The sequence below is a fragment of the Nicrophorus vespilloides genome, unplaced genomic scaffold (genome assembly GCF_001412225.1).
Source record: "Nicrophorus vespilloides isolate i.1.1-1 unplaced genomic scaffold, Nicve_v1.0, whole genome shotgun sequence".
NCBI lineage: Eukaryota > Metazoa > Arthropoda > Insecta > Coleoptera > Silphidae > Nicrophorus > Nicrophorus vespilloides.
In genome coordinates, this window is record NW_017098881.1 from 64,442 (window position 1) to 78,129 (window position 13,688).

The 13,688-nt window shown below is 28.4% G+C and overlaps 1 protein-coding gene across 7 annotated transcripts in view; it reads left to right on the forward strand.

Annotated features, from left to right (window-relative positions):
* Positions 1–967: 967 nt before the first annotated feature.
* LOC108563411 (collagen alpha-1(XVIII) chain) overlaps positions 968–13,688 on the forward strand; it is a 74,014-nt gene continuing 61,293 nt past the window's right edge. For 6 of the 7 annotated variants that reach the window (XM_017922075.1, XM_017922077.1, XM_017922076.1 and 3 more), the window contains exon 1: positions 4,070–4,440. In XM_017922075.1, coding sequence (XP_017777564.1) covers positions 4,291–4,440 — 150 coding nt within the window. In that variant the 5' untranslated portion in view covers positions 4,070–4,290. Of the gene's footprint in view, positions 1,036–4,069; positions 4,441–13,688 lie in introns of those variants that run through there. The other variant, XM_017922080.1, reaches the window with a different exon arrangement.

The window sequence follows — 13,688 nt, forward strand, 5'->3', positions numbered from 1 at the left end:
CAGACAAAACGTTTGAATTAAAAAATCACATGATTTATTATAACGGATTTAGACTTTTTTCGCCTAATTTTTAATTATGTAATTAATTATTATCATTTCAATATTAATATTCAAAACGGATTTTGAAAATTTAAATATCTTTTTTACAAAAAAATATTTTAAGCGTTTTCTTTTATGTAGTTTTTTTGTAAACTGATCTACTGAATAGTAAATTAGTCAATTACGAAATGATTGTTTGTACTTGATAATAAATATTTTTTTTTACTTGTACTTAATACATTGTACCCAAATGCGAAACTTTTATTATCACTTTTTAGGTGACATACATGTTACAAATTAGTTGCATCTACTGTCTGTATTTTGTGGTATTTGCGAATTTCATTGATACGATTGATGTAAATACATTTATATTTAATTAATTACATATTTTAATTCCTTGATGGAAAATATGCGCAACATGTGATTTGAACATTTTTCTGTTTTTGTTTGTTTGCAGCTGCTGAATATGATTTGTTGACGGCCGTGAAAATTCCATTCGAGAATCCGAAATTCCAGTACGTCGAGAGCGACGGCTCCGACGGTTTTGCGGCTTTCGGCTTCCTGGCCGGATCCGACATCAAGATTCCATACCGTGGCATCCTGCCGGAAAAACTACCATCCGAGTTTTCGATTCTAGTGAGCGCCAGGCCGCGCCACCCCCGTGGCTACCTCTTCGCCGTGGTCAACCCCAGCGAATCTGTGGTCCAGTTGGGAGTGAGGCTGTCCGTGTCAGGTGGTCGCACTAATATCTCCCTCATCTACACCGACCCCAGCTTCAGGAAGAGCCAAGCCATCGCCGAGTTCAGCGTCAACTGGTTCGTAAACACCTGGACAAAGTTTGCTTTCAGAGTCACACAGGAGAACATCACGCTCTTTTTCAATTGCAACGAGTACGACACCGTAGAGCTACAGAGGGAACCGCTCGAATTAGTGCTTGAGTCGGCCTCTATACTTTACATCGCTCAAGCCGGATCCGTCATTAAGGAGGATTACGAGGTGAGTTCGTTAACTGTTTTCAATTTACCAGTGTATCAGTACAGAATCGAGTAGCGAAACCGATGCCTGAAAATATAAAAAATTCAATGCAATTGAATTTTACAATTTGTAATTTCTTAGATATAAGCGAAAATCATAACTTATATCAAAATGCAATTTAAGTGCGAATACGTAGTATAATAGGCACTTGTCCGTAATGCTCACTCGAATATAATGCGCTCCTGTTTATTATGAATTGCATAAAACTTAATATTTTATTAAAAAGATACGAAAATATTGGTCATTCGCAGTATAATACGCATTCACGTATAATGCATACTCGTATATAATACGCACTTGTATTATTTTTATACATTTTATTAAAAAATTATATAATTATATTTGTTAACAAAACTTAATCTTTTATTATAAAGAAATGACAATAGCAAACATGAGTAGTATTATATAATACGCATTCGTTTATACGCACTCACTCGAGTATAGTGCGCAACTGTATTTATTCAAGATTTTATTGTAAATTGCATAAAACATTTATGAACAAAACTTAGAATTTTGTCTAGTATAAATTGTAGTATAAATTGCATAAAACATTTGTCATCTAAATTTAAACTTTGAATAACAAAATCACGATAATAAGAAATATTTCTGTTTATCATTGTTACAGTTGAATATTCTCAGTTTAATATTCTCAAATAATTGAATATTACCAATAGGTAAAAGTGATTTTATTTTATTCAAATTATCGCTACAAAACTATCTTAATTACGTACTAAATTATAATTGTAAAATATGGTATAAAGTTTTATAAAAAAACTGAATAACCTTTTTGTTGTAAGAAAATAAAATTAAAAAATAAGTGTCATTATCATAATTTTGAAATCTTCATTTGTAGTTATTACGTATTTTCAGAAGTAACTACAATATCTATCGTATATAAGTTTTTCAATGCAAATAATTTTATGTTATAGAAACAAATCATCATATATTATAAGTTAGTGCATTCAATATGCATAGTGCTTGATATATTTTAAAAATCAAATCCCAGTACTAGTTGTTATACAAAGATGCGGTCGGAAGTTTGCAAATTTGCATCATATGTTGTATATTCATAAGGAGGACGATGGAAGATGCATTTCATTAGTTTGATACAGATCCGATTTTTACACATTAACATTTGCATAATCTGATATCTGTCATATAGATGAACTTATTCAAAGTGAAATTATTTTGGTATCACTCATATTATTTACATACTTTTATTGGCTCTAATTTTTATCGTATCATTGAAAACAAATGCATATATTCGTTGCGTAAAATCAATACTTGCATTAATTTAACTATATAAACCTTCTTATAAAGAGATTTTGACACTTGAAGTAAATTACAAAGGACTTTTAACAAGCGTCGTATACCATTGGTCAGGTTTCTTTCTTTGAACCTGAGGCAATGCAAAAATCCATGTAAAAAAGGATACGAAAGGACGAAAATCTTCAGATCACCTAGATCGATAATAGTAGTAGTAGTAGAGTAAAATAAGTTACAACAGGAAGACATACAAATTTAAAACAATATAAATATTTGGATTATTATAGACTTTTCCAACAAATGTAACTTAAATTACATTTGATGAAATATGAAAATGTACGAATACAAACCTTGAGTCTTGAGAAATAATTATAACTATAAAAGTTATAATTATAAAAGTTAGAAAATTGAAATTTTATTATTTACATTTTTGTTAATATTTAAATTATTTCTGGATTTGTTTAAGGACATCTACTTGTAAAACTTGTAAAATAATGTTATTTTCTCACAAATAAATATACGTAAATTCTGTACATACAAAAATTTAATTTAAAACATAATAAAATATAAGTTTTTATTACGTAATAATGTATATTTACGACGAAGTTAAAACTAGTTAGTGTGGTACGTCAAGTTCTAGGAAAATTATTGAGTTACACAGATATGTATTTTGTTCAAGGCCTTTAGCTTAGTTCGAGAAATTGCGCTTGAAGTATTTTCTTGTAATTAGTGATTTCTTACAAACTAAAATAATAATGAGACATAGACGTTCTAAATTATTAAAATACATTAAATATTTAAGTACATTGAGAAAAAATACAGCTTTTTACTTTTGTCTATACGATTTTGACACAATGCTATTATTAATAATTTTGCATCAAATATTGAAAAATGCTTTTTTTGTATAAAGTCAAAGCCTCTTAAATTGATAATATATTTGCATTATCAAAATGTTTAAAATATTTATACATTTTCTCATAGATTTATTTGTATTATTTCTTAACATTTATTTATATATATTTTATGAAATTTCATCCTATGAAGTTAATGTCTTAGATAAGTTTGATTTTTGTATGTGGAAAATACATTTTAATTGTGTAGATTAATTCTTTAGAAAATCATTATATGATTCAAATTGATTCTAGTAAAAATTCTAGTTATATTGTGTCTTGGTAAATATAGAATCAGCAAGTATATCATGTGTAACCTTTCAAAACAGTGTTTTTTTTTGTTCGATTCATTCCGTCTTTGTGTACGGATTGATTAAAGATAAAAGGTAATCTTTGGCTGATGAACCTGCTGATAGTCGACGGAAAGTTTTGCGCTTGGGAAATGAGGGAATCTACGTAAAGCTCTTCTCCCTACGCGCTGCAGTGATAAGGGCCGAGAGGAAGTTTTTACTGTCCAAACAATGAGAGCGTCCGACCCTCCGATTTCTGAATCTTTTATTTCACTCGCAAACTTTTGGCCCGCGGGCCACCGCCTATAATGTAGGTCTTCAGATGGTGATCATCCAGAGAGTATTGTTACTCGTCACTATCTGCAATTAGTTAACTCCTGCTTTCTTCTAGTTCTTCGTCGGCGCTCGGAGGATGTATGCCTCCGACACCGCCACTTCGTTTATGTATAGGAGTGTGTGTGTATGTAAAAGAGTGTGGGTGTATGTGTGGATGCGCAGAGCGTCGGCAGGAATTCGGTCCGCGATCAGGACTAGTCTTCGTTCGTCCTGGCTGCCGTCGCCACACGCCAAAACAGCAGTCCTCCTCCACGTCCAGAAACATGCGCCCGCTTACGAAACCCGCGATCTCCAGATGAGGCTTCTCATCCAGTAGAACAGGAGGACGCGCGCTCTTTCAGTCATAGACTATCCCCGTTGCGTGATATGTGAGTCCCAAAAAAAAAACAAAAACTCTCGGAACGCAGATCTCTTTTCTCTAACTCTGTCCAACCATGGCGATGGTACTTTCGAGTCAGAGCCGCCTCCTGGTGGCTCTGTGTCTTTGCCTCCTCGTGCTTGCCGGTGCTTTGGCCGTCGGCTCCTTCGCCGGATGGTTCCACCAACACGACATCCACGATCCAATACCTGCACGCCTCCGTCAGGTAAAATCTCTTTTTGCCATCGAAACCGCATCATTAGTCTCGCTCCTCCTCATCTCATCTCATCCCATCGCTCGCGATTTATGTCACTCACATTTTACCCCATTTCCCAAATTCATCACGACATTCTATCCATCTCTCTCGTACACATGCTAATAACAGCCAACATTATATACACACACAACATCGAAACAAGAAAACTAAACTTTAACAAACAACACCAACGTTACAGACAAATACCTTATGCAAATAAAAAGTTTTTTTCCATACACACAAACCAATGTATTTTTTTACAATCCCATTACAACATTTTACATTACATTGAAATAAAATACAAACATTACTTATTTTATATAAATAAATAACAATACAAACTAAAAATATTGCAAACATTATTAAAAATTGATTATAACTTTTATATAATATTACATGGAAAGACAGAATGAATGAATTATGTGAACAAAATATAATCAAGCTGTTTTTTAAATTATGGACTAAAAGTATTACAAATGTTATTACAAATTTCTGTCCTTTATTGAAATTGATGACTCCATAAGATAATTATCCACTAACGTAATAAATCTGACCTATATCTGAACTTTCTATATGACTTTTTATTCAAGTTGTTTCTATAATGAAAATACTACTTTTCCATTTAAATTGATTGTGACAATAATCATACATAATAAAGAAACAAAATAGAAATATTGTTTGAATTATGCGAATAAATAACATTTAAGCCATTGTTTTGATTATAAACGATAAATTAGATTATCAATTAATTATAATTAGTTTTACTTTCGTGCAAAATAACAATAAGCAAATAAACTTAATACGAATTTAAGATATTATATAATAAACTTAAATATTCAAATTTGTATAATTTATATTAAATATTAAGATTAGCATTAATTTAAGCCAATAATTCAAATCAGTTTCTTATTAACTAACATATTAGTTTTAATTGAGTTAATATGTAACCTAATTTTGAAAATTTTAAAACTAATTAGATCACAAAATATTATTGATATTATTACATTTCATTTACATGTTGCTGGATTTGGATCGAGTTTTTTTTCTTTTGTATGCATTTTTATATTACTGATGAAATATCATCTAAAATATAAGTTACCCAATAATAACTTGAAATAATTATTATACATTTTTGTATAATAGAAGAGAGTCCAGTTAATTCTTAGTTAATCTATGAGATCAACACTTGTATAGTTAACTTCTCAATAACAAATGTAAATAAAATGAATATTCTTATTGTATTTATTATTCACAAGATTCATAAACCTCAATCAGATTCCACAACGACTAAACAGAAATATTTCTGAAAAGGTAAGATAATAGTTTATTAAAGATTTAATAAAAGTTATCATTTTTTACGAAATTTTATAAAATAAAAATCTTAAATATTTACATAGCAAGGCGGTAATATTGTTTAAAAATTAATACAGTTTGCTTACTGCTTGTGTGTGTGTAATAAAATATTATTTGTATTTATCTATATGAAGTTATCCAACAATTTTTATGATCTATAAAATAAATATTATTGTTATCCATGGCATTAAAGTACGCTGATATCATAATTTATTGATATGTGCTCAAAGAAAGTTTAATTTATTTAAAGAGAAAAGGAAACTAAAAGGACATTAACTGTCCTCAATATTTGATACGCTCGCGTTATTGCGCGATAATTTGCTCCCTCGGCGAAAATAAAATATCGCGCATAAATCGAAAACCGCCCCAGAAGATCTTGTTCAAAAATTAAAATGTATTTGAACTAGTTTCGACTTGGGATGAGTTTTTGGAACCATTCTCTACTCTCTCACTCACACTCTCCTAGGGAATCCTTCCTCCCCATCCTCTGGCTTCCATTTAAATTACTTGCCTCGTGGTTGAGTACATTTTTTTCCCCAACATGTTTCGTACATGAGTGCAGAAGTAAATATCATCACTCGTTAAAAACTAGCGACGACGAGGTTTATTCTAAATTACTCAACGGGTTTAATGATTCCATGCTGCCTCTCCAGTTTGACTTTCATTACAGAGAACATTACATTTTTTTTACTACTTATACCTTCTGTTTAAAGTTGTAAAACTCTATTACCATTTTCTTCTTCTCTTTTTTCCACATTATGATTAACTGTGACTTTTTATCTCTGTAGATTATAGTTTTAGCATGAAGTTTATGTATCAAAATATTTCCATTTATTCTTATATAACTGTAAAATATAAATAAATTATAATTTAATATTTTTTTAATAATAAGGATAATAAAAAGTATATTTTGTTTGACATCTGAGTTGGCATAAGAAGCCGCACATATCGTTATATAAGAATATTTATATCCTAGAATTTCAAAAACAAAATCAGGGATACAGAAGTGATAACAATTTTTGACCGCAAAGTTGGGAGCTGCACTTTCTCGTCACAAGAGCCGCATACGGCTTAGATTGCTCTGCTTCAGACCTAAATAAATGAAAAAAGAAGCAAAACTATTATTACTGGGTGGCTAATACACATGTATTTGAATGCATTAAGCAATGGACTTATTACACAATTACCATATAGGAGTAAATGGGAGGCATGAACTCATTTGAGTACGGTGAGCGTTAATTGCCAAAGATTAAAACCTATTTATTATTTGATAACTGCGTAATTCTAACGCAACGATAACAAATTAAATATTTCGCACTATCCAGGCCTTCTTTCTAATTAACTTTAGTTGTTCTTATGTAATAAACAGACATTGTCAAGTGGTTTCTTGCTCAATATTATCTTATAAATTAAGGTGGACATTAACGTTAAGAAATCTAATTTGAAACCCATATATTTTTTTATATTTAATTTGATTACAATTTATGTCTCATTGAGTTTACTCGTAATTTATCATGTATACTAATCATGACATTAAGAGTTTTCTTTTTCTTATTTTATTTTTTCTTATTCACCACAGAAACAAATCTCAAATAAATCAGCGTTTCTCGACATTGTTGCTGTGCGACCCAACATATTTATTTGTAGTTGTACTGCGATCTTATTGTTTATAACATAAAATTTCACTAGTTCCTCGCTAAATTGGTAAAGAATCGTTGATTTAAATAATGAAGATTACACATTCCTACTTCTTTTACAAAAACATATATAAAGACAATGAAAATTTTATGGATATTTTCACATGATTTCTAACAAATTATTTTCGGTTGAATTCCTTAATAATGTTAAATTAAAATTAATGCTATATTATGAAACATAAATAAAAGTATAACAAAGACTACATACAGTAATTAAAGTAATTCATTTTTTAAAACTTTTTTAATTAGTTCTCTTTCCAATTTTAAAAGTATGTCAAACTAGTTGAATGTGAACCCTGAATGGCCTAATTATGTTTTGCCTCAGGAGTAAAATCTATATAGAAAAAAAGTTCAAATATTGATTTATTTCCAAAAGTTTTTTTTTCGACATCTTTTATATCTATAGGTAGTTGGGACTCAAAATGTATCATTTCATCCATTTTTGTATCTTCAAATACTTCATCGAGGCCTTTTATAATACAAACTTGAAAGGAAATTTTAGTAGAACTTCAATTGTTGGACATACTTAATTTCAAATTCTGAATCATCAGTATGACTATTGGGAAATAGCAATACCGCGCTTAGTACGGATAATGGGTTCCGGCAATATTTATCTATTAACCGGACTAATCGAGCAAATTTTGTGTTTTTAGAATTAATTTGTTCTATTAAAATTTAGTTTGTTTCAAAATTTTCAAACCGGACTATTGTGAGGTATTACTGTACAAGTTTCAAATCGTTGCGTTTTAGTTTTATTATGTTCGTAAAGCGAATTATCGGGAAGCAATTTAAACTGTATTCCTTTTTAAATTTTCTTTGCTTCTTAGTTATTCAAGAATGTTTTTAAGAAGGTATAGATGATTGAATCTATTTATATATAAATATACATATTTTTAAAACACTTCAGTTATAATACACTTTAGATATAAAAGGAATTCGAAAACCTAATGGAAATTTGTTGTCAAGAGCAATTGTAGATTTTATTAGTATTATATCAAAAACATCAAAGCAATTTTGAAAATAGATTGTTTTTAAAGCTTGGATCCTTTAAGTTCTAAAAACATGAACATTTCACTTTTCATTTGTACTTGCTTCGATCAGTACACAAAATTAGTCTCCTTTAGTTCATTTACAAACAGAAATAGATGTTTTATGATTATTATATTTTATTAATTAATTTTCTAGTATTTCCATATTTACACCACTTTTTTCTTGATTTAGTTTATAAATTAACTTATTATTTTTTACTGTATTTAATTTATTGATTAGATACTTTGATTAATTAACTAAAATCAATGTGATTGATCAAATTAACATGTATAATGTTATTGTGTTTGTATTATAATCATAGACGTGATCAAATAATATTGTTTAGATACAAATCGATACTTCGTGCACTTCACTATTTGCATGCACTTGTATCGTAAAACATTAGTACTTAGCCGATGAATGATGTATGGAAATGCGTTTTAAATTTGCCTACGTGTCTCCTCCGTTCATCATCCGATGATTTCGTTCCGCCTCGCAACGCTCCTATACTATTTTGTTGCTATTATTATGATTGGTGTCATTTGCATCGCAATATTTCGCCCTTGTTGCGCTGCATTTTCACAGACGAAGGAACGTTCGAATTCCACTTGCAATTCTTCGGGACTTCCCTTCCCGCTTTTGCTGAAAATTTTCACCAACAGCGAAGTTAGTAAATATTCAGAAGCGGAACGGAACACAAAGTTTGCCAACAAAATTTATTCGATTCAACGGTAAAATTGTTAACATTACTGTAAGCCTTCACGCAAAATGAAATATAATGTTTGTCAAATGCGAACATCTTTTATTTGTTCTTGTTTTCTTCATCGTAAAATATTTAGTTAAATTTTAACATATTTTAAAATTCAAGAAATTATTTATATCAGCGATTACATTTTTAATGGGTGAATTGACACCTGTCACCTTGTATCAAAGCATCATTTTATAGTATGAAAGATTTACTTAATCCAGTCTTTAATATATTTCATTGTAGGCAACTTTTGAATAATATGGTACCTGACTTACACGTATTTTCGAACAACACGGTCAAACATTGTGATGTGACAGCCCTTGAACAACACGAAATATGAGTTACGTGTATTTTAGAATAATATTGTCAAGAATGGTACTTCCCGGTACTTCATTTGCATGGAATCTTTAAGGGACCAGACATTCTTAAATTTCTAGACCCAAAAAATGATAATATTGCCCTACTAGGCATGTTGAAAAGGGTGTACATTTCGCTTACCACCGTCTTCAAACAGTTAAAGTATGTAAGTTTCCGGAGTATCGAATTACATGGTTTTTAACTATGTTATTCAAAGTTTGACTGTATTTTTTATTTAATTCCAGTTTTTAGAAAAGAATCAGATTATTTTTAAGTTTTAAATCATATATTAACTTTCATTACGTTTCCTAAATAAACTAGTTAATAATTATTTTTACTTCTTATTAATAACTATTTTCTGAGGCATTTGAATTATAATTGTGGAAATGTGTTATTATTTGAGACATTTGCTGTAACTCGTAGTTGAATTCCTTAATTACGAATAGTTTCTAATTTGTTTCTTAGTAACCTACTTTGTCTCTTTGATAATGAGTTTTCGAGTAACATCAAGTATAATTAAAAAAAAATATATTTATAAATCCTAAATATAATAATTTACTTAATATTGCCTAAAAAGGATCTAAAATTTGGAACGTTTTTATGTATTTCATAAGCGTTTCGTGAATAATAAATAATTTGTTAAGTGTACATTTAAATATTTTGTTCATTACTCCTACATTTTGTATATTAAAACAAATTTGTTAAAATATATTTTAATTTTTATTGGATCGCTTTAATTCACCCTTTCTTGTGCTAAGTTTCAAGTTGATTGAGCTCTCCTTAAAATTACTGAATGAATATTCAGCAATAATATGCTTATTTTGATTTTTATGGTATACCTTTTTATAATATATATATTAAATTCATCTTTATATTTCCATAATATTTGATTTTTAATTTTATAGAAAGTATTAGGTTTTTAAAACCGGTATTTTTAAGAAATTTTTATAATTAGAATACATTTCCATCCATTAAACCGGTTTTTGAGCCTAGACTTAAAATATAAATTGGGAAGGAAATAATTATTCTTGACTGCCAAACGAGTTTAGAGGTAATGATAGGAATGATCTTTAAGACGAGAAGATGCGAGTTTATTAACTAGTGAAGTTAGATTAGAATTTCTGTTACGTGAATTGAAAAATGTAAAAACTGAAAGTAGTTCAAGGTACGAATTCAAGAGAGAAGACACTTTTCCTTTATTTCTAAAATCCTCAAAGTGTTTGGACAAATAGTTCTAGCTTATTTCTTCCACTAGTTTTCCTTATGAATTTATATTTTCTGAAAAAAGAAATAAATAATATTTCATAGTCATCATTTTTCTATGTTGTTTTGTATTGAGTAAATTTTATTTTGTTATAGTTTTATGTAATATTCAAGATTTTTTAAGAGAAAATTCGACAATCAGTTAATACCGGTTTAGTAGAAAAGTTGAGATTAAAAAACCGGTTTTTATATAAATCCTAGAAAGCATCTATGAAAAGAACATTTAATCTAAAGTGATATATTCTAATCTTATTCAAAAACATATCGTTATATCAACTAGTATATGTGAAAAAATGCAGGAACATTTTAAACAATAAAATTGAAATTAATTCCTACATATTCTTTTTAGATTGTTTTATTAATGTTCAGTATTTTTATATGAAATACTTTTGAAAAAAAATATTTCTAAACATTTTTCTATATGGATTTAATAATAAAGTGTGAGTCAATTAGAAAGTATATATATATAATTTAAATGATTTTTTTTTTAATATAAAATGTCTTTGTTACCTTCAAGCCTTTCTTATTATAATTAAGTAGAAAGAATATTGAGCTAATTAATCATTAAAACCGTCTAAACAAAAGTATTTGCCCAGCTTCCTTATTTTTTTTTCTTTCTTATATCTTGAGTAAGTAGTAGCATTCCCTCAGTTTTATTTTAATTGGTTATTTCCATGCGGGATTAATGAATACCGGTGCGCTTTTCTTCCTCAGTATTTTATAAACAGAAATATGCAAATAAACTTTTGCAGTTCACTCCTGTTGCGGAGGGGATGCGCTTCTCTCCTCCGCCTTTACCCTCTATTATATTTATCGTCAAAGGGGATGGAAATTATATAAATAAAATTAAGCGCCGCCAAAAGATTTTTTTTCGCACCGTTCACGAAAAAAAAAACGTAATGCAATTAAATAAAAAAGAATATTTAAATATATAAATTTCAGCGTTGTTTGTTTTCCATTCGGGGACGCAAATTTATATCTCGCAATTGTTTTAATGGACGTTGTGGTTGGTGATTTATAGCCAATCACAATTTCACGGAAATACAAACAACTACAAAACAATAAAAAAAAATATGTATTTGAACTCGAAACTTTCAATTTATATTATAATTATTTATCAATGAAAAATGCAGTTTTGAATCAGTACGGTTTCTATCCATTATTTCAATTTGTATTCAGTATCATATATTTTTTTATGATAAAAGGCATCAAATGTTAAAAACAAATTTGTTATAAATGGTGTCTCAAAATTAACGCAAGATTTGAATAAAATAGATTTTAGTCTTCAGATTGTGATTTTATTGAATCATACTGCACAAATGGCGACAAATTCAAATTTTGCGTTAATTTTGGGACACCCTTTATAAAATCTATTTTCAGACAATAAGACATACTTTAATTATATAATTATAATTCTGCATAAAAAGTCCGTCATACGGATTTAATACAATAAAATACTAAAAATGAGCTTTTATAAATGTTTAAAAAAAACACTTAAATAAATTGAAGTAACATTGACTTTCAACATTAAAAATATTATATTGATTTCTACAATCATTTCTACTTTTTTTATCTTGTTTTCATATATTCTATTTAATTTAAGTAAATAATATTGTTACACTTTTTCCATAAACTTTCTTATTATCTCCATTTTTATAAGTTTTTCTATCTCTTTTATTAATTAAGATAATTTATTCGTATATAATAATTAAAAGTAAAAAAAAAGTGTAAATTTGATCTATAATTATTTATTAATTAATTCATTTTTTGAAGCACTAAAATTGCGTACCTTTTCGTTGAATTTTTAATTAATTGGGAAACCTCTTATTTCAAAAATGTTTGCTTCATTATTTTAATTAAAGCAAAATATTTTCCTTCATTCTTTTGACGCATTTGAGACTTCTTCACAGACAAATATTCTGATGGATAATTATTAAAATTATTCACAAGTTAAAACAATATTTTTAATTTTATGTATTGTTTTGTGAATGACAATAACTTTCTATGTAACTTATATAAATTGCATTCGTTCAAGTACAAATTACTACACCCAATGATTTAAATTTGATTATACAATGTTCACTGATTTATGATTTTATTTAACTCAGAAATTTGTAAAGAGCAATTTTTAAGATATTGCCTCAAAAAATACAGGGAGCCACATGTAGCATTCACTATGAGAGCTTGGAGCCGCAATTTCTCATAAAAAGAGCGACATGCGTTTCCTAAAAGGGGAGGTAGGAGAAAATCATCCATAAATAGACCAAATATATAGAAAGCTAATTAGAATATACCAATTAAGATTAGAAATTATTATATTTCTTAGTTTTTTAATATAAACTATTTAAAAAACTAACAAAATAATATGTTTCAATGTTTCATGTTTTTTTTTTATCAATATTCTTGCAACGTTTTTTTTTTTCCATAAAAATAAACTCTGCAAAGAACAAACAAAAGTTTGCTAATTTTACACTTTTTTTTATTTTTAACTAATACTATAGTTGAATTCATTGTATAATAATTATATGATATCAATTAAATATATAAATTAATTTATATATACACAATAGCTTTTGCATTTATAATTAACTATTTAATTAATTAATCAATTCATAGTACAATTAATGCGGCTTCGATATTTGTGAGATTCTAAGAAGACGGGTCTACAAATCAATAATTAGATTCTTGTTTCGATGTTCACAAATGTGGATAATCCTTCTTTACACAAATTCTATGCGGAGAAGGGTAAACTAAACTAAACAATTTTGCCA